Here is a 23,683-nt window from a genome sequence, read left to right as displayed (position 1 = left end):
GGAAGTGTCATTGGAAAGAGAGACACTGAATGAATGTTGGGAAATAGAGGAGGAGAACCATGAGAAGGCAGTGTCACAGACACAGAGGGACTGAAAAGTTTGGAGTCGAAAAACATGATCAATAGTGTCAGAAGGGGCAGAGAGGTCAGGAAGAATTAGTATAAATACTACACATTTGAAAAGGATATTAATTAAGCCATGATTTTTGTAGTTACAAGCAAAGAGTTAAATATATACTCCCCAATGAAAGTGTTAAATGCAAGATACTCTCTGCAGAAATAGAATTTAATATTGTGAACGCCAAGTTTTCCATTTTAACATCTTAAAATATAATAAGCATTTTCCTCTTGTAGGATAACTGCTGGACAAAGTACATTTCCCCAGGGTATTCATTACATGATTTGGATTCAGCTCATGTTCATTGCAATGCTCGCTATTGGGATTTGCCTTAACAATATTTAAGCTAACCAAAGTGTGGGCTGTTTGTTTCACATTGTAATATCCTGATCAAATACATTTCCTACTTTAATTTGATAGAAATGTTATGATCTGTGATTTTCTAAATTGAATTTGACTAGCAATGACCAGTCAGTATCTTAATTGTTCCCCAAATAAGTGTAAGATAATTTTGTTCATTGTTTAATCACACAATCATATTATCACACTAAATCCCAGTAGCAAATTTACTTTATAAATCTATACAGAGGGATTCAATAATATGGATATCATAAAGCAGATGTGGGCCAATTCAGTAATTTCTCTCTTGACAAAATAGTTTAGAGCATTTTGCTTCAGCATTCTGAGCATTTGTACTCAAGTGAAATATATATCTGTCATCTAGCAGCAATTTACAAAAGCTATTTTTTTTTGCCATTTATACTAAAATGCTATTTACTAATTGATGTAACTCCTCTGCAATTCCAGCCCCTCCCCCAAAAAGGACATCAAACAATAGCAAAATTGCCCTATAGGAAACTATAGAAACTGCACCACTACTAGCTATTTTCTATTATGTGGTTTAAAGAGGTATAAGATAGTTTTGTGGCATATAGTATGGACTCCCTTGATGCGTGGCTCCAATAAAATGAATGAGTATTGTAGAGAAACTGCCCAGTGTACAAAGAAAATTAAACAGTGCCTTAATGTGGGAGCAGTAATTCAAGTTGTTTGAAGAACATTCCAGTAAAAAAAAAAAATTATATATATATATATATATATATATATATATATAAAATGATTATAATATTTTAATTTAAGTGTTCCTTTAACGTAATACTTGTTGAATTCTGTGATGTAGGCAACTGTGAAGCATGTACATACATCCATTTAGATGCATTGTTTTAAATTTGAATTTCTATGTGTGACTTTGAATGGCATAACACTTTCTGATTATGTGCTCAATGAACTAGAAATCAGAATATTGATGGTGATTTATCTAGATTAATAAAAAGTGATTCAGTGTTTTTTTTTTTTTTTTCATCCCAATATTTCCCGATGAGGCAGTGCATAAATGCTTCAGGTTTACAACTGTATACTTTACAACATACTAAAATATCCTTTAATTTCAAAGTTTAGTCTTTGCATTCTTTTAAATTACTATTCTGTTTGTGTAATATTTATCAAAGTGACAGAACAGACTGCAGAACATTTTAAAACAGAGACAAAGTGATTTGTACAACACTAAATCCATACTTAACTACTAGGAATAGCTCTTGCAAAGCCATATTCTCCATGGAAGTACATTTTTACGTGTTTAAATGCCTTGAGATGTATTTAGTAATGAAAAGGCACCAATTAAGTTTATACAATGAAACCTGTTCCAAAGTATTGCCATAAGTAAAATAAAGAAAAATGTTTGAAAATACTTGTAAAAACATTCAAGACAGTAATTGTTGCAGACAATAGCATGTAAAAATGTACCAGGTCATGAACTTGACATGCTCCTGCAAATATATGCATGTATTTAATGTTGTGTGAATTACAAATAGGTATATTCACTAAAGTGAGAATTAATAGTGAATTCAGGTCAAAATAGCTAAAATGGGAAAGCACTCAAAGTCAACTATGCTTTTAGTTTGGCAACTCTCATCTTAAATTTGTTAAATTCACTTTGAATTTTAACTTTAGTAAATAACACTGTATGCACATTCACAGGCCATAAACACATTATTCATATCTGCATACACCATAAGGAAACTTTATTGACACTGCTTTTTTAACATTTATTAACACAATAGCAGATGTCTCTAAATACGAAGAGAACTATTATTTCCATCATTAGCTATACGTCGGTGCAGATTTTAATTTTAACTTGATCCTAAGACAAGGCTATCTGAAACAGATTAGAGAGGATAAGCACGTATATATAAAGGACACACCCTCATGTTTGTATGGAGAACCTTTGCTATAATTCAACAGGAGAAAATTATTATTACAATGGTCAATTTTCAAAAAATATTAAATTACTGACCACTCACAATATGTTTAGCAAAAATGTTTCAATTAAAAATGTATGACAGACTGGCTGTTTGAAAAATCTGCAGTTTCAATATCAAATGATTCTAATAGAATAAGTATCGTTAAATATTTAATGTTGTAGAGCAGGGGTTCCAAACCCAGTCCTCAAGTACCCCCTACCAGTGCAGGATTTAGGGAATAGCCTGTTGTGTCTAAGGTGTTGTTGTTTTTTTCTTTCTAAAAACACCTTAGATATAACTAGGTGATTACAAATCCTGGGCTGTAAAGGGGTACTTGAGGACTGGGTTGGAAACCACAGTTGTTCAGCATTATCATATTTTAAAGGGAAAAAAAACCCACACGTAACTCTCATACAAAGCAAACAAAATATGCAAATAAGTATAAACATCACTGAATTATTTTTTTCTTTATCAACCCACATTTCTCTTGGCTCCTTCTCAATTACCTGGTATTTTAGAGCACAATATACACAAATGCATAGGTCAAGTTCTTAATGAAGAAACACATCATGCCCATTCATCCTTTGGAGCTCATGAGCATGGTTTCAGCTGTGAATTTATACTGGAAATCTCTTTGATGCCATTAAACTGAGCATTAATATTATTATTCTAAGCATATATTAATTAATTCTGGTAAGATTTAGATCTTATTATAACCTTGATAATATTCAATAATATCTAAATATAATCAGAGAATATGAGTATATTTTTTTCAAATGTAATTGATAAATATATCAATCACATTTAACATTTATTTCATTGTTATCTTCATAAATAAAATAGATTGATCGTAAGTGAAAATACAAATGGCAATATGTACTGCAACATTACTTGTAAAATATGCTAATGGTATTTATTGTTTTAATCTACTAGAACATATGCACACATGGAATTGCTAGAATTATCTTTATTCAATGCATATTTAATGATATATTTGTGAGTTTAAGTATATTTTTTAACCAATAAGTAATTTGTTATATATATTTTATTTCAGTTAAAAAAGCGATTGAACTCAAATCTCGTGGTGTGAAGATGTTACCCAGCAAAGAAAGTAACCACAAAAATTCAGTCTGTAAGTAGTTGTTTCATTGTCTTCTTTACATATAAATATTAATAATATTATTAAATGATTAAATTACTTTTTAACTTTTGCAGTGCCATGGGAGTATACGGTATTTTTTTGAATAAATGTTATTTTTTAAAGCAAAAAATATACTGTGCGTTACCAATAATGTGTTAGAATACAAGAGTGAGGGTTGTTTGTAATATTATTTTTCAGAGATTTATATTGTTTATTATTGATGTGAAAGTATAGAATTTTTAATAACAATTATTACAATTCATGGTAGCTGCAATCAATTAAAGATTTTTCTTACGCTTTATTTTTATTGCAAACTTAAACAAGCTATTATTACATAATTCCCTAAGGATATATGCCTTAAATTAGACATTAGTTGTGCCATGTTTAATAGTTCCATTTGACAGAAACTAATAATATTTTCTTGCTCTGTTTGTAATACTTTGCATTTTTTTTTCCCCAGAATATAATAAAATAAATTTAGGTTGGGCTATTTTTTTAATGTTTGCAGAAAAAATAACTAATTTAAATAATAATAAAAAACAATAATACAAATATACTCAAATATACTCAAAGTTGCTATCTTTGTCGCTGCTGTTAACAAGTAGCCCCTGGTTACCAAATGCACACTTTTAATAGATGCGAAAGAGTACCTTTCAGCAGCTACTGTAAGCCAGTCAGTAAGTAACAGTTAACAGCTCCCATTATTTACTATGGGAGATACAAACTGCCACTTAGCAGTTTCCAACTGGTTTACAACCCTGTGACTACTCATTACTTCCTACTTCTAATCCAAAAATACTAAACTCTAGCCTCTGACCTGGTGTAAAGAGGTTAACTACAGCTATATCTGTTTTGAATCAATAAGTCTTGTTCCAGCCCTCTCAATAATTTTTACTGGCCAACTCCTACTTCATTGATAATACTGGCCACACAGGGTGATATGTGGATGGTCAAGAGTGCGTTTCTGTGGCTTTCTTCTTAGTAATCTGCCACAGAAAATGAAAAATGATGCAATAAACCTGGTGGTAATTTATATCTGCCACAAGCCATCAGCTGTTATGAACAGCGGCTTACGGTAACAATTTCCTGCCATGGTTATAAATGAGTTCTCTGTCAGTTATTTAAATACAGTTATTAATATAGGTTTATCAAGCAAAGAGTGAGTCAAAGGGTATGATAATATTTAACGAGCGATTAGACACATGTTACAGTTAATTGATATGGAAATGCTGTTACAAATTACATATAACAAATATTTAACACAAAGAATGTATACATTTAATTTAGGAAAAACAAATAAAAAGACATAAAAAGCAATACAAAAATAAAATAAGCAAAAGCTGGATTTTTACCACTCCCCCTCCCCCCACCAATTTATATATATATATATATATATATATATATATATATTGATTTTACCATAGAGATCTAACATGGAAACCTCCTTTTTTTGCCTTTATACCCAAGGAATGCATTGATCCATTACCCAAACAGAAAAGTGGATCAGTGATCAGTATTGCTGCCAATGTCTTCCTTTCAGCCTGTCCTCCCCCACATCCATCCCCCTACAGCAACGGGGTGTGATGTCATGGATGAGGATCAGACTGAGGGAGAACGTGGCCTAGATACTGGAACTGAGATGAGGGTTTTTTTTTTTTTTAAGTCTGTGGAAGATACCAGGAGACCAGGAAAGGACAAGTTACACTAACCAAAAACAGTGGTTTATTGAAACACAGGGTTTTTTTTTTTCGATTGGAGTAAACATTTAAATTAAATAAAAAATAAAAATACCTAGCATAACTAACTGTAACCTGACCATAACATTTCACTTAACATGTAAATAGTTAGCAAATAAATTTTTTTATACATTTTCTTACTTCTGTGGGTAAATATCTTTAAATAATTGCTTCTAACAAATTTCTTCAACAGCATAAAATTCACTAACACATTGTAGGTGACATTCAATACTTATTCATTTATTTTTTGTGCAGTTTTTTTTTCTATAATGAATAAATATATTAATGTATTATAGTTTTCTAAGTTTAGGATTTCTAAAAAATGTCACTTGTCCAAAACATGCTTATATGCTTATTTCATTTATTGTTTAATATTTTTGTGCAAAGCATAATACAATACAAGAAGCACAGCAATATAAGTAATAAACTGTTATATTTTATGGAATTATTATTTTTATTTTTTTTACAAAATGCCAGTGAATTCAACCTGTGACACTTGAGGTGATGCTACATATAAGGTTAAATGTTGGAGAGGTATAATACAGTTTAGCTCTTTTTCACCTTTGCATCCATGGGCATGTGCTTACAATGTCTGTTCCAAGAAATTTTACAGATCGTTTAAGGATTATTTAATATTTCTTCCAAGATATTATTGCTATTTTGTTAAGACCAGTTATGCAAATATTCCACTTTTTATCGTCCAAAACAATATAGACATGGAGTGTTTGGATTTTTACCAGTACTAAGAAACATTCTGCCAATTTGTTTTCTCTAATGCACAGCTGAGTAAGAGGTGCCAACGTTTGAATATCATTTTACTCAATATCAAAAATATTAAAAAGCTGGCAAAACATTTAAGCATTTGTGAGTTCAACACATTAGGCTTATATGTAAGCTACAACAAGTAGATTTTTTTTATGCATTACTTTTGCTTTGAAAATGTTGATTTTATGTAGCAATTTATATATTCAGATAAACCATCACCTGTTTGTAAAAATATTTTTTTTGAGCTTTACACAAAATGACTATTTGTATTTCGCCAGGCAGTACAGAACTAGGCAAAAATCGAGTACAAATTCTTTACAACAACTCAAAAACTATCATTATTGTAGGATTTGGCAGGTATATAGATCCTCACAAAAAATATGATTTCCATTTCGTATAAAATCCAGCTCACATCAGGAATGTTAATTATCAGTCTTTAAAGGATTCTAACAAGCCAGATTTTCACGAATTTTCAAATTAAGAATAATTACCCATATAACCTAGTTTCAATTTTCACAAAGACAACTTGCTTAGCTACTCTGTGTGTTGCCTTGGCATTCTGTCACAGTGGTTACTGAAGTTACATTTTTGCCTATTAAAAAGTGAAAGAAATTACTGATACTGCTAAATAATTTAAGAAAGAAAGTTACATAACATACCATTAAAGGAACACTCATTTGATTTAAAACAAAACAAAACTATTTAGCAGATATTCCCCCAAATAAAACATGCATATGTTTTTTCATGCATGTTTTTTTAATTGGGGGTGGATAAAAAAACAGCTTAGAAAAGTTGCAGAACTGCAGTGTCCAGCCTTTGCAAGCCATCTCCTCATTCCCTGACACAAACCTTTGGTCTGTGCTGGGGAATCCACCAAGTCTCTGTGCAGGAGGGACATGCACAATTCAGCTGTAGTGCAGTTCATTGAGAAGGGAAAATGCAGGTGCCCTGTAGCACAGCATACCTTCCACTTCTGTTAGCTGTTTCTGCCCCTATTTATAAAAGTGTTCTACTATTTATATTTATAAAAGGACTTCTACTGAAATTGTCACTGCTATATAATTCCACAAATTACAAGCTAACAGGATTTATGTGTCTGGAATGTTTTTTTATGATTTATGATTTATAGATTATGGGGCTTGGTTGAGTATCCGTAACTGAGTATCCATAACATTGGGCTTCAGGTCCCTCCATGAAGCTGGCACTTTATTACATTGGTCCCTTTATGAAAATTCCTGTGTATTACAAATGGGCTTTACCACCAAGATTCCTAACTCTTTTTGTGGCTTCTTTTTAGATTCCTTAATATGCAATCAATACAGGCAAATTCCTAACAGCAGACATTTCATTGTTGAACAGACAACCCACAATACAAGAGTTTATGTGCCATATAACCTGACACATTAGGCATCCTTATATAACTTATTTCTGTCTCCCTTTAACCCTGTTCTCTTTAGCCATATCCTGCTCGTGTTTTAGGTTAAGCGCATCTTGCAATGCACTTGGACACACGCCCTGCTGGGTGGCATTGCCCTAACTGTGCCATGGCTCATACTGGCCCCTAGGGGAGGCGTTGGCCAGAAAACTGCTTTCAATGTATAAGTGCCTCAGATGAGCAGTTCGGCTCTGCCTTATAGGCATTTTTGTAGGCCCCATGGTGAGACCCCCTTTGGCGTATGCTTGCTCTCCTCTTTGGAACCAGATCCTCATGTGGTGGTCTTGCACCTAGTGGGTTGGCGCTGCTCCCTGCTCCACTGTTGGTGGGTCCCTCTCCGTGCATGCCCCCTTCTAGTGTCAATCGAGTGGCCAGGTTGCACATGGCTAATTACCAGGCTGGGTATTTATACAGTCAGTGCTGAGATCACTCCTAATTATACCGCTGATGATATGGTGGTAACATTGAAACTTGTGTCGGGCCATTTATAATTTTTTCACTTCGGTGCACACTCATTAGAAACAGAACTTTTCATCATGTTTTTTTACTAATTGATTTTATCAGAGTTTGTGGGGCAGTAAATTCTGCTAAGCTTTAGCAGAGCAATAGGCAGCTCCCCCTTGGAGGCTGTCCACCAGCCCTTCCCATTTCTGGGCTTCTGGACCACCACAACCGTATGTTCTACATAAGTCCTGAACTATGCCATTGTGACAGTTTTGATGCATCCTTTAGAAGCCCAATGTTTCAGCAACCATTTTCAGAAGCACCCAGCTCTATGTCATTCTGGTGCAGATGCATGTTTTGTACGCACCGGCTAATATGCCTTTTTGTACTTTTAGGGTGAGATGTCTGGGGTTGCTGTATCTCTCGTGCAGAGAGAGTCGGCCTGTATTTTGGATCTGTTCTGCCCTTTTGGGTGGAATAAGTCTGAGATGCATGGTCTGGTTATCTTTGTAATGGCACAAGATGAGCTAAAACCAGCTTGAGAACTGAGAGGGGATCCACCGTAGGGCAGGCTAATTGAGCTGTTGTCCGTCATCAGCAGTCTCTTGCGACTTGTTTTTTGCTCTCCTTAAGCTCTGTGGTGGGTTATCTTCCTTATCTTGACATATGATTGTACCAAACAAAGATTATCTACATAAGCAGCTGTTCAGTAGCTCTCATGACCATTATAAATTATGACCATTCTTTCTTGAAACCTATGCATTCATTATTTTATAGAGGACATTGTGTAATCTATTGGGATTCTCTTCAATAGATCCTTCTTTTGTAGGTGGTATCTGTATTGTGTCGTTTCCTGATATTTCACAGACCATACTTTAAGCAGAAATGTTTTTTACCTCTGGGTCTTGTTTTCAGGTTGCTAAGCAGTGTAAATATAGTAGGTGGTTGCAGTTTGAAAATATTTGTAGATTTCCATGGTCAACGTTTACTTTAAACATCTACACACTACCTACATCCACCTCTACTAATAGCAACTACCTCTTTTTACCATTTTACAAATTAAGCAAGAAAGCAGTGCATTTTCCAATTCATTGTATATCAACCTAAGAAAGACAATATAACTCATCATATTTGTGCTCATCTCTGATCACCTGAGCATGCTGCCTTGCTGTTTACATAAACCAAACCAGCCAAAGGTCAAAGGTATTTCTAACCACATACACCATGTCTAAATATAGGCTTTAGCGCTTAAAGGGACATTATAGGCATCAAATCAATATATAGATTATTTCGCTGCAGTCTTACTACTCAATTCTTTGCCATTTAGTAGTCAAATCACATTTGTCTCTGTTTATGCAGCCCTAGCCACACTTCCTATGGCTGTGAATCACAGTAACTGAAAAAAATTGTTTCAATTTCAATCAGATGTCAACTTACTTTAAATGTTTTTATCTCCTACTCTGTAAATTGAACATTAATCACACACATGAGGCTCCTGAAGGGTCTAGAAGGCTATTAATAGAGCAGGAGTCGAATGTAATATTTGCATATATAAGTTCCAACCAATCACATAGCAGTATTCAAATTGTGTGATGACTGTTTACCCTATATAATCTCAGTTGAGTCAGTTTGAATTATGTAGCCTATCTGTGAGTAATAGTTATTGTTACCTCTCTGCTGTATTTAATGAACTGACAATTTACCTATGACAGCTTCACTGGCACATACAATTCATTAACACGACAACAAAATATTACCATAAGAAATTTAAACTAAACATAATTTGCAATAAAGGAAGTTTAAACATTTGATCTCTCTTTATAAGAAGTGTTTAGGAAGGCTGTGTAAGTCACATACAGAAAGAACTGGGTTTTTTTGTAAAAAGAAAAAAGAAAAAAAAGTGATTTAACTCCTAAATGGTAAAAAAATGAGCAGTGAGAACGGCATGTTCTATACACCAAAACTGCTAAAGTTAATTTGGTGACTATAGAGTCATTTTAATAGAATTAAAATATAATAAATATCTTTATTGTAGGAAATAGTGAGACTTTGTATTTGTTAACTTGGCTATTTATTTTTTCACATAGATGAGTCAGGCACATTTTGTTAGATTATAGCAGGTGCCAGTTTCTACTGTGTAATGTGGGAACTTGATCAGGCATAATTTTAACAAATTATGTTGTTCTCTATATAAAAACAACCAGTCTTTGGATTTGAAGCTTTGTAGCATGGCAACTGTTAGTAATCACTAACAGAGAAAGCCATTTTAGCTATTACATTTTGATGCTAAATTACTGACACAAGCACTAAGCTTATAAGGTTAATATAGTTAAGATTTATACAATGGCATGGAATTATATACAGTGAGGGAAAAAAGCAGTTGATCCCCTGCTGATTTTGAACATTTGCCAACTGACAAAGAAATAATCAGTCTATAATTTTAATAGTAGGTGTATTTTAACAGTAAGATACAGAATAACAAAAAAATCCAGAAAAACGCATGTCAAAAAAATTATAAATTGATTTGCATGTCATGGAGTGAAATAAGTATTTGACCCCTTCAACTTAGTACTTGTTGGCAAAACCCTTGTTGACAATCAGAGAGGTCAGACATTTCTTGTAGTTGGCCACCAGGTTTGCACACATCACAGGAGGATTTTGTCCCACTCCTCTTTGCAGATCCTCTCCAAGCCATTAAGGTTTTGAGGTTGACTTCTGGCAACTTGAGCCTTCAGCTCCCTCCACAGATTTTCCATCGGATTTAAGGTCTGGAGACTGGCTAGGCCACTCCAGGACCTTACTGTGATTCTTCTTGAGCCACTCCTTTTTGCCTTTGCTCTGTGTTTTGGGTCATTGTTATGGTGGAATACCCATCCACGACCCATTTTAAATGCCCAGGTTGAAGGAGGTTCTCACGCAAGACTTGACGGTACATGGCCCCGTCCATTGTCCAATTGATGCGGCGCAGTTGTCCTGCCCTCTTAGCAGAAAAACACCCCCAAAGCATAATGTTTCCACCTCCATGTTCGATGGTAGGGATGGTGTTCTTGGGGTCATAGGCAGCATTCCTCCTCCTCCAAACATGGCGAGTTGAGTTGATGCCAAAGAGCTCGATTTTGGATTCATCTGACCACAACACTTTCACCCAGTTCATACAGGCCTGTACATGTGCTTTCTTGAGCACGGGGACCTTACGGCCGCTGCAGGGTTCAGTCCTTCATGGTGTAGTGTGTTACCAATTATTTTCTTGGTGACTATGTTCCCAGCTGCCTTGAGATCATTAACAAGATCCTCCCATGTAGTTCTGGGCTGATTCCCCACTGTTCTCATGATTATTGAAACTCCACAAGGTGAGATCTTGCATGGAGCACCAGACCGAGGGAGACTGACAGTTATTTTGTGTTTCTTTCATTTGCGAATAATCACACCAACTGTTGTCACCTTCTCACCAAGCTGCTTGGCGATGTTCTTGTAGCCCATTCCAGCCTTGTGTAGGTCTACAATCTTGTCCCTGATATTCTTGGACAGCTCTTTGGTCTTGGCCATGGTGGAGAGTTTGGAATCTGATGATTGCTTCTGTGGACAGGTGTCTTTTATATAGGCAACAAGCTGAGATTAGGAGCACTCCCTTTAAGAGAGTGTTTGTAATCTCAGTTCTTTACCTGTATAAAAGACACCTGGGAGCCAGAAATCTTGCTGATTGATAGGGGATCAAATACTTATTTCACTAATTGACTTGCAAATCAATTTAGAACTTTTTTGACATGCCTTTATCTGGATTTATTTTTTGTTTTGCTATTCTGTCTCTCACTGTTAAAATACAACTACCATTAAAATTATAGAATGATCATTTCTTTGTCAATGGGCAAACATTCAAAATCAGTAGGGGATCAAATACGTTTTTTCCCTCACTGTATAAACCCTTAGGAAATCAATGCATTTACGTATAAATTTGTCTTAAAATCTGCTTTAATGTTCACCTAAGTTACTGACATTAACAAACACAATCTAGTTTAACTAATAATATACAAAATACTGTAGTGTCCTTGTACATATTGAATATATCAATTCAAATATTCACAGTAGTGAAAAATGTTTTGGAAACCCTAGGCTAATGACTTCAACAAAAGCTTATTTGTGTAGGAAATTGTCATATGGTGTCAAAATAATAAAACAAGATTGGAGTTGTGCATTAGAGCTACTATTTTGACTCATGAAAGGAACATCTGTTCATGTGAACATTTCCTCACAAAAAAAAGAGCTCTCAAAAGACCTGAGATCAATAAATGTTGTGGACTAATGAAACTACGGCTGAGTTGTTTGGGAAGAACTCTCAGCATTATGTATGGTATAAAAAGGGCATGCATACCAACCAACATGAAAACATTGTCCCAATGGTTAAGCACGGTGGAAGGAGTGTCTTGATATGGGATTGCTTTGCTGCTTCGGGGCCTTGGCCACTTGCATTCATCGAAGAAAAAATTAATTTCTACGCTTTTCATGATATTCTACAGGATAATATCAGGGTGGTTGTGCCCCAAATGAAGCTCAGTAGAAGTTGGGTGATACAATGATTCTAAACATCAAAGAAAATCCACAACAGAATGACTTTAAAAAAGAAAATCTGCCTGTTGGAGGGGCCCAATAAGAGCACAGACATTAACCCTATAGAGATGCTGTGGAATGACCTCAAGACATCTTTTCACACCAGACATCTGCTGAAATAGTTATGTAAAAAAGAGTAGTCCAGAATTCCTGAATTCTGTACAGGTCTAACCTATGTCTACCAGAAAAAATGCTTGGTTGAGTTTATTGTTGCCAAAGGAAGGTCAGCTAGCTATTAAAGCAAAGTACTGCAAAATATATACATACTATAATATTATAAAAGTAATGGATCAGAGATGAAGTCCTAAATAGGAGAGTGACAATAACAGGGTGCCCTACCTTTAATAATTCTAAGGAGGACATTTTTTCATACTATTTGTGGGCAATTTCCCATTTCCTGTGGGAGTGGCAGTGGGCACCTTTTGGAGCTAATCCACCAGCCCCTTATTATTGTTCTTGGGAGTTCTGGATCAGCTCCTACTTACCTTACTTTACTCTCTCTATAATATAATGTTATCTATATAATTTTCAGTACAACGATGGGAGCATTTTTCCATAATTTGGATCACAAATCAAGTAAGAAAAGTAACCAATAGAGAGGAAAAAAAAGAAAACATATATATATATAATGTATAAACCTGTAATTACAGATTAATTTTACTGGTCCTCTGCTTTATCAAACTATTTGTTATTTTTTTCCACTTAATCTGTGAACCAAATGAACTTATCAATGCAGCTATATTATATATATATTTCGCCCTACACTGATTGTTCCATTTTCACACCATTTTACCTTGAACAAATAATTTTCCTGAATATTGTGCATGGATGAAGACTAAACTGCCACATGAATGACTATCAGAGTACCCAAACAAAATGTTATTTCTGTGCAAAATAATGTGTTCAAACCTAATTTTCTGTCATGCACACGTCTAATCTATGTTCCCACTGTCTATACTCATATCTATGACTAAAATATTTATATAAATATTTACAACTACAATTAAGTATGTACACCTGCAAGAATGACAAAAGGAAATAAAGGTTTGCATTAACATGCTCTTTGATGTCTTGAGTGATATATATTTAGGAATTTTTTTGCAGATTTTTAAATTGTATATTAATTAAAGTCAATCTGTTTGCATACTCACCATGTGCAACATTAATATTAGACAACATCTGAATAGGCAATGGAGCACATTAGACTATGCAATATTAAACAAAAATCACTGTGTTAAAAGAGCATTAGTCAGTTTATAGTTTCTAAAAAGACTATATCTAAAAGTAATCCTGCATACCAGGAACATAAAAATAGGACAATGTCCCTAATCTTAATGGAGTGGTAGCCCAACAATGGTTCAGATGTGGTCAAGTGGGATCAGATACGGGGATAACCCTGGGGTAGATAATAGTAAAGACAGCGGAGAGGTAATCTGTCCCAGGTTAACAATAAGGGAAAAGATCAATAAAATCCTTTATTATAAAACTAAAAAAAACACACCTGTACACTTCTCACGGCCACCACTGCTGTGGTCTAAGTGTGGCAGTGTGCAGGTCAAAAGCTAAATAAACTATGTGAAGGCAATATACAATGGGAGGGGAAGTAAAGAGAACAATAAATAAATGAACGGACAGTGTCCAGGTAGAACCCCAACTCAGGGATTTAAAAGATACATCCCAAGAGAGGTGCTGATCAGTGCCTAGTGCACAGAATTAAATGAGAGGATACACAGCAGGTCAGAAAGAGCCCAGTATCTGTCTAAATTATTATACACTGTATGTATCCAACAGTTGATACAAATGTATCAATATCCTGAAACAGAGTCTAGTTCATAGATACTCTGAGTGATAAGTGCTGTGTCCAAAAGATATAGGCACGGTACTGTAATGACAGATACTCAGAGTGATAAGTACTGTGTCAGGAGTATATGTACGGTACTGTAATCAGATAATTAAGGTGTGCGGTACCCAATAGATAAGATCCGCTATCTGGATCACTGCCCAGAACAAATGACACACGTTTCGCCGGACTACGGCTCATCAGGGGGAACTCACTCCCCAAGTGTGATTAAATAGCCCGCCTGTGGTCCTCATTGGACTGGCCGTGAGGATAATGACGTAAGGCTCGCTATGGGAATATGGTGGCTCAGAGAGGTCAAAAAGTGTGTGATATTGTTGTAATTGAAAATTAAGAGGTCATTTATTATTATGCCATTCACTAGAGTTGTTTAGCCATCATAAGGTTAAATATCAATGAAGTGTCTGTTAGTGAGAGCTATGTACATGTGTATCTATGCCCCTTGTTGGTTTGTGATGAACCTTTATTAACATTAATAAAGTAGTTTGTCTGTAGTGGGAGCATGGTTCAATTCTGACACTTATTAAGATGCTAATGTAACTTAAGAGTAGTTCTTGAGATGTCCTAATATTGCTGATTCAATGTGTTTACGGAGAAAGCCACCGAAGGTTGAAATTAAATAAGGAATTGGTGCCCATTATATGTGGGTATCTATCTGTTATAAGTCACATGAGTGTAAATATCTGTTATGTGGAGGGTAGTTCCTGACGAGACATATATATTGAGAAAGTCATATCCTTACGAGTTGTAGGGAGCCTAGGCGGGGGGTAATTAAAGGTGGATTAGTAGTTTTGATAATATTATTATTATTATTATTATTATTATTATTATTATTATATTGTCAATGCAATAGTAATAATGCCAGTAAGACAAAATATATATTTTGGTAGATGTAATTGATAGATCCATAAAGTGCCTTTAATGATGTATAAATTAGGTATAATTGACTTCTTCATTTAGTCCTAGTGGGACCAAAGTTTTAAAGGAATATCCATTGTGATTCTTTTTGCAACAGTGTTTTGTTGAAATTGCCTTTTCTTAGATTTGGCAATAGTTTTTCTATTGCCTGAAATTTTTGATTTTCACATTTGCTTTCATGGAAGTTGGAAGTTGATGATATGTCTGGCCACCGGTGTGGGAGTTATAGTATTTTTTATTGATGTGACATGTTGTAAAATCCTGTGTCGGAATTGCTGAAATGTTTTCCCAATGTACTAGATACAGCAGCTACATGTGATAAGATAAATTACACATGTAGTACTGCAGTTCACCAAGACATTGGTGTCCACACTGATTTTGGACTGGGTGGATTCAGCGGACTTTGAAGGTCTAATGTACTGGCACGCCTTGCAGTGTCCGCATCTGTATGTCCCTTTCGTGAATGGGTTATGTAGTAGTATTGGCCAGTTTCTGTGGAGTATGTGAGACATGGAATTCCAACCTTGAATGTCCCTAATCTGTGGAATAATTCTGTGTAAAATGTACCCACAACAAGAATGTCATTAATATCCTAAGATGGTGGGGTCGCCACAATTTAAAAGTCCAATGTAAAATGACATTCCACTAATACAGAAAAAATAAACAATGAGCCACATAATAGGTGGTAGTACTTGCTGAATAAGGTTTGGTGTAATACTCTGTCAGTTTGTTTTCTACCTAGAAGGGTGTTTCCTCAGGACAAATGTTATGCATGTGCTTATGTGTAACGATCCATCTACGTACCAAACAGGGTAACTGTTACCTTTTCTTATGTGTCCCTTCTTCTCTTTGTCTGTTGTTGTTAGTGTCGGTGATATACTTTATGGATATTTTTAAATCAGCAGAAGTAAATATTTTGTATCTCTACTATATCTGTTGTCTGAATTAATGTGGACTGTGATCTTGCCTGTTTGCATATCTGTGCCAGTTCATACCTACAATCAAACATTATTTTGACAAATGGATTATGAAGAATCTTTACCATGTGCTAATGTTATAATAACAAGACCAAATTTCGAAATTAATTTTAGGTCAGCTGTTAAATTACAGCTTGTTTGGCTTATCAGTTCACATACCAACTAAAGAAATATCTAAAAATTCAAATATTTATTTTTCATTAAATATATTTAAACTAAAGTTCTTTATTCTAATTATTTGTAACATAATCTCTGTAAATTATTTCAAAATGTATTTCAAACTACTATTCCTAAAAATCACAGTTTTGTATAAGTTAACATTTCCCTAAATTTCTTAATGCTAATTTTCTATTCACTCACAAGTTTATCATTATTTACTAACTAGTTTATTATAACTTTTTTTTATCAGAGGTTGAAGGATTGGGTATGAACCAATAGATACAGAATAAGTGTTGAAAAGATAGCAACAGACAATAATCTTTACAGTAGCTGTGTCAGTGAGCATAACAGCATAGACAGTAGTCACTACAGGAACCTTGTATCTAATATTTTTCTTCCCGTTTGTCAGGATTAGCCTGAACCTAACCCGCAAATCTAGGAATATTTTAATAAAGGTATGAGTACTGGTGCTTAGAGTGGTCAGGCTTGCATTATTATTATTTCTAAAATTTAGATTAAATATTAACAAGGTGAGGTAAGGTATTAGAGAGATACACAGAAACAAGAAACAAGCCAATGTTACAGAGATCAAGAATGGTCCGACAAGCCAAGGTCATCAAACAAAATAATAAATTAATTTATATAGCACTCTCGGGCAAACAGAAACCACGGAAGGGCAGAGAAACAAGGACAACCAGAAGGTCTATATACCCTGTACTGGGTTGTGACTGGTTATAGAGGGCCATATTGTCACAAATCTGTACACATCATCACAATAGACCCCAAAGACTGACATTATTAAAGGAGACCAATTCATCATGTGATATATAATTTGGTCAGATAGTTTTACTCAAGCAATTCCAAGGCATTGGTGGGCTACAGCAAAAAAAAAAAAGTGTAGGGGAGCACAGCAGAGTGAGGAAGATACCATAAAAAAATCTGCTATCTGTAGATAACACTATATAATAAACAACAATAAATATAAGATATGTCATCATTTCTGTATCTAGGATCCTGCAAAACAAAAAGAGGAACATAACATACTGTGATAACATAAGTCCGAACTTCTTGTCCACAATCACTTAAGCAGTTGATGAAGCTAAATCCTCACAATCTTCACAAGGTAGAAGAAGTACTAATTATGTTATCTGTGATCAGTCTGATTAAATTCTTTGCTCTATCTTTGCTAAAGGTATGGCCTTGATGTTTAACTTGCTCGCATTAGTGTCAAATGAGCAATGTGGTGGCATCAAGAAAAGATTAACTGATTGTGCTTGTTTATTTGAAGCTAAGTGTAATTCAGATGACCTCCAACCTTCAGTAAACAGTAAACCAGATTTGTCAATGATTGAGCACAATTTTCTTAGTAGACTGTTCTTGGTAAGATCAAAATTCTTAGCAATGCAGTTCATATCTGTAGTGCACATCTCTTGTTGAACACAGCAAATTATGTTTTCTGTAAAGTTATGTTCAACAGTCTTCAGTTTTTTCAATAGATTGTCTCTGGAAATAGTGAATTATGTGAACAAGACATATCACAGTATGGACCAGTGGTGTGGATAGAAAAACGCTCAGAATGGTGTGAGACTGGATTGATTATATTGAGAGCATTAGTGGCAAGTGTGGTAGGTTAAAGGACCACTCTAGTGCCAGGAAAGCATACTCGCTTTCCTGGCACTAGAGTGCCCTGAGGGTGCCCCCACCCTCAGGGACCCACTCCCGCCCGGCTCTGGAAAGGGGAAAAGGGTTAAAACTTACCTTTTTCCGGCGCTGGGCGGGGAGCTCTCCTCCTCCTCTCCGCCTCCGTTCCTCCAGAGCTGCGCGCGCATTCAGCTGGTCACATAGGAAAGCATTCATAATGCTTTCCTATGGACGCTTGCGTGCTCTCACTGTGATTTTCACAGTGAGAATCACGCAAGCGCCTCTAGCGGCTGTCAGTGAGACAGCCACTAGAGGAAATAGGGGAAGGCTTAACTAATTGATAAACATAGCAGTTTCTCTGAAACTGCTATGTTTATAAAAAAATTAGTTAACCCTAGCTGGACCTGGCACCCAGACCACTTCATTAAGCTGAAGTGGTCTGGGTGCCTAGAGTGGTCCTTTAAGGGCAGAGTTATTTATCAAATTCAGTAAACACAATTGCAAATGTACTTTTGGTGCATTTTATTTTAAATGCAACAAGAATATGTGTCCTGTCAGCCATGTGGATTTTAGAAAATGTGTTGCAGATAACAACCAAGTAGCATGATCTGCAGGATTTTGAGCAGTTGGAACAAAACACCATTGTTTTGCTTTTGTAGATTTCCTGATACATTTACTCTCTCAGGTTTAGATGTTAACTTGACCTTACCCAAGATAAATCCTACATGTGGTTCTCCTATTATGAGCTCATCTTTGGAATCCTAAAAAAGTATTGGGCAAACTGCTAATACTGTTGTGCCTGCATACAAACCTTTAAATTCTACTTTCCAGCACAGCAGTGTACATGTCTTGTCAACAGAAGAGCCACAGTATTCACAGATGTGTACATCTGAACATCATAACTTGGACTGCCAAGACCAACAAGTGGGCTTAAAGGGACACTATAGTCACCTGAACAACTTTAGCTTAATGAAGCCGTTTTGGTGTATAGAACATGCCCCTGCAGCCTCACTGCTCAATCCTCTGCCATTTAGGAGTTAAATCCATTTGTTTATGAACCCTAGTCACACCTCCCTGCATGTGACTTGCACAGCCTTACATACACACTTCCTGTAAAGAGAGCCCTATTTAGGCTTTCATTATTGCAAGTTCTGTTTAATTAAGATTTTCTTATCCCCTGCTATGTTAATAGCTTGCTAGACCCTGAAAGAGCCTCCTGTATGTGATTAAAGTTCAATTTAGAGATTGAGATACAATTATTTAAGGTAAATTACATCTGTTTGAAAGTGAAACCAGTTTTTTTTTTCATGCAGGCTCTGTCAATCATAGCCAGGGGAGGTGTGGCTAGGGCTGCATAAACAGAAACAAAGTGATTTAACTCCTTTAAGGCTTGTCACCTTCAGCTAGGCTACTGCTCCATTAGCTTCCACAGATGCATATGAAAATATATGAACTTGTCTTCTTTGAGCTGCCATTGGAAATAAAGACGTATTGTAGCATGATATATGAAGTTGTTTGAGCGTTTTTAATAAGCCTTTCTATTCTTCCCACATGACTTTTTCCTACATGTCATGGAACATCCCAGTCATGTGATTCTGATGAAAGTTGCCTGAGGATACCTTTGCCTCATATTATCACTGGAGCTACAAACCCTAGAGGGTCATAGAGGAAGTTAATAATTTATAAGACACCACGTCTAGTGTATAGCTTGTTGTTAATTGATACTTGGAATATGAAAGTATCAGTTGCTATGTTCCAATCTAGACCAAGGCTTTGCTGTATAGTAGGTGTATCAACACCTAAATTCAAGTTTTTCACATCCATGGCATGATCATCAGATAGGAAAAATTTAAACATGTTGCTTCTGCTTGAGACTATTTTATGAAGTCTCAAGTTTGCTTCTAATAGCATGTGTTGAGTTCTTTTACACAGACCTATTAGACAGAGTCTTCTATAGCAGAGAATGTAAATGTGTTTGTATATATTATGAACTACACTGATTGGCCTTTTTTGCTAATTTTCTGGTTCATCTGATTCATTTTCAAATTTGGCTTTTGGTGGCAAAATTCTAATTGACATATGGACAAAATGTGGGTATCCTGCTAAATTATCTGTGTCCGGGATAAATGGTTTGGCCGAACTTGCCATGCTCAAGTCTATATACAGTCTTCAGCAAATTTGGTGATGATTCTGACAAGGTATGCTAATGTGTGATTTACATACAGGACCAATCTTATAAAAAAATAAAAATGAGTACTGCAAAGTAATGTTAATTAGAGGTACAGATTAGTTCTAACTGTTAGAGAGATTTAGTGTTGCTAGTCTAAACCATTTTAATGTAATATAGCATCATGCATCTAAAGCTAATTTGATTTTTTTTCTAAGCTTAATTTAAACATTTTTGTTTGTTGAAGACTTGTATTTAAATGCAAATTTTATAAATGCATGGCTTGTGATGAAAACCTGAAAAGAATTAATTTTAAAAAATGACAATACACTTAGCTATTTTAATTCACTTAATGAATGCAAACACAGATCTTCAAAAATACTACATGTTTCTGTTTCATATGCATTTTATAACACTACCAAAGTAATGAATTTGTGATTTGTAGGTTATTTGTAACAAAAACTTATGAACATTAAAACTATCCATTAAACAAAATTCTTATCCATATTATTTCAAGGATAATACATGTCATTCAAAGTAAATTTAAAATGCAAATGTCACAAAAAAATATAAGTAATCGTAAATGTAATGCATTGCATCGTACATCATTCACATGTATGGGCTTGGCAAATAGCTGTCATATAAATAGCTGAACTTTTAATTGCTAAAGCTATTGTTTATTTATACATTTTTATGCTTAGAAATGCATACGGAGAACAATAACCAGTGAACCACTAAACAAACATTCTGATAACATTCTGATGAAAAATGAATTTAAAAACATGTTAAAACACAATATTATGCAGAGAAAGTTTTTACATAAGAGCCAGTTGAAAAATTATATTATGCAGACTTTTTAAGTATATCTATTCCCAAAAATATCTGCAAATTTCTTAATCTCTTTATGGTTTTCAATGCCTATTATACCAGAACACTCCTTATAATAAAAATAATAAAAAACATATGTAACACCTCTGCTAAATTTAAGGATTGATGTAAAGCATTGAAATACAAATACACTATATAAGCTGTATCACTTCAATATTACTTCCAAAATATTTAAAAGAAAATGGAAAAATCTAAATAATCTAATTTAGATATGTTAAAGTCAATCCACAAATGCTGTTTATGTTACATTTCATTTTGTATACTACATATAAATCCTATTTTTAAATAAAACATACTTGTTTCCATTTTTTAAAAAGAAAATCTTTTCAAGTTTAATTAACTTTATGTCTAGATGCAATGTATGTAATTTAATTATTACAGTGTTTTAATAGTTATTTAAATATGAGCACTATTTGTATTTACTTTTTAACCTTTTACCCAACCATTAACTGTTGCCTTCAAATAGTTTGTTTAAATTTAAACAAAACCATGAAGTTCCACCATATATTATTTTTACCTCAATGAAACTTTAGATGGTTTTAAGTCATATACATCCAACAAATCAAACATTCCATGCCCCTAACTTGAAGTCTACATCAAGAATTCACAGCATGTTGCTGTATGAAATCACACTGCTAATGAAGGCTGGAAATAGACTACAGTATTCAAAGAGCCAGGAAGCAATAATGGAAAAAAAAACTTCACATGCTGTCACACTGTGTTAAGGATTCACGTAGAAGTCCATATGCAGGTGATGGTTGGGGTATAGTTTCATAGTTAAAGTCATGATAAATGAAGTGCAAGGTGTGATTAATGTAATGGATGATGGAAACAGAACAGCAGTGAGTTTCTTGATTAGAATTCAAAACCACAGGGATAGATATACCTTATATTAGCTTATGAACACATAGAAAATACTTGATCATATCATCTATTACAGGATAAGGAATACATATTGTGAATTGAATGACCAGGAGCCACATATATTAAAGAGGATCTGTCAACCCGTTCTAGCTCCAAAATGAGTAATTCATGAAGATTTATGAAATATTGACTACTTTGTCTCTGTATTTGGCCTATGCATGAAAAACTTGAGAAAAGAGGGTGTTACCTTTTGTCAAGCTTCTAATTTCCCATGGCCAACCCCAGTTGTGACTGTAGGAAAAGTAAGCTCATTCTATGGAAGAGTCCCAGACGGTGACAGAGCCACATTAATGGAAAATAAATAAAGCAGAGTGGTAGAGTAAAGGAAAGAATTGTAAAACTAAAAAAAAACAGGCAGATTAAATTAGTCATATATAGCCCAAAGATTAAAGGTGTAAACTATAACTATATACTTTATTCAGATCAAACTACTTACTTTCAACCAGAAAATAAGTGACTATTAATTAATGACATTCATTCAGTGTCCACTACAGTCCTGAAGGACTCATCTGATCTCTGCTGTAAGGACAGCACCCCAAAAAGCCCTTTTTAGGGCTAGAACATCAGTCTGCTTTTTTTTCCTGTGTAATCTAATTGCAGTTGCCTGCCTGCCAGCCTCTGTGTCAGGCTCACAGTGGATACTGTGCCCACTTGCCCAGTGCCACCACTCATATCTGGTGTCACAATAGCTTGCATTTAAAAAAAAATGTTTTTCACGGTAATAGATTGAATAGCAGTTAGTTGTCTGCAAGCGTCTGTGTGTCAGACCTACAGCGTGTACTCTGCCAATCTCTGCCAGTGCACAGTGCCACTCATATCTGGTGTCACAATAGCGTGCATTTAAAAACAAAAATATTTTTTTCACTGTTATAGACTGAATAGCAGTTAGTTGTCTTCAAGCGTGTGTGTCAGGTCTACAGCGTCTACACTGCCAACCTCTACCAGTGCACAGTGCCACTCGTATCTGGTGTCACAATAGTGTGCATTTAAAAACAAAAAAATATTTTTCACTGTAATAGATTGAATAGCAGTTAGTTGTCTGCAAGCGTCTGTGTGTCAGGCCAACAGCGTGTACTCTGCCAACCTTTGCCAGTGCACAGTGCCACTCATATCTGGTGTCACAATAGCATGCATTTAAAAACAAAAAAATGTTTTTCACTGTTATAGATTGAATAGCAGTTAGTTGTCTTCAAGCGGGTGTGTCAGGCCTACAGCGTGTACTCTGCCAATCTCTGCCAGTGCACAGTACCACTCTTATCTGGTGTCGCAATAGATTGCATTTTAAAACCAAAAAACTTTTTTCACTGTTATAGATTGAATAGCAGTTAGTTGTCTGCAAGCGGGTGTCAGGCCTACAGCGTGTACTCTGCCAACCTCTGCCAGTGGACAGTGCCACTCATATCTGGTGTCACAATAGCGTGCATTTAAAAACCCAAAAACCTTTTTCACTGTTATAGATTGAATAGCAGTTAGTTGTCTTCAAGCGGGTGTCAGGCCTACAGCGTGTACTCTGCCAACCTCTGCTAGTGCACAGTGCCACTCATATCCGGTGTCACAATAGCGTGCATTTAAAAACAAAAACATTTTTTTCACTGTAATAGATTGAAT

The 23,683-nt window shown here is 35.1% G+C and overlaps 1 protein-coding gene across 1 annotated transcript in view; it reads left to right on the top strand.

The window, feature by feature from the left end:
- The window catches only part of CSMD1 (CUB and Sushi multiple domains 1), a 1,854,468-nt gene that overhangs the window by 1,155,910 nt on the left and 674,875 nt on the right, over window positions 1-23,683 (top strand). Inside the window, exon 7 of the mRNA XM_063441118.1 lies at window positions 3,472-3,549. Within this exon, the coding sequence (XP_063297188.1) occupies window positions 3,472-3,549 (78 nt within the window). The remainder of the gene's footprint in view (window positions 1-3,471; window positions 3,550-23,683) is intronic.

Source organism: Pelobates fuscus, chromosome 2 (genome assembly GCF_036172605.1).
Source record: "Pelobates fuscus isolate aPelFus1 chromosome 2, aPelFus1.pri, whole genome shotgun sequence".
NCBI lineage: Eukaryota > Metazoa > Chordata > Amphibia > Anura > Pelobatidae > Pelobates > Pelobates fuscus.
This window is presented reverse-complemented; position numbering and strand designations above follow the sequence as displayed.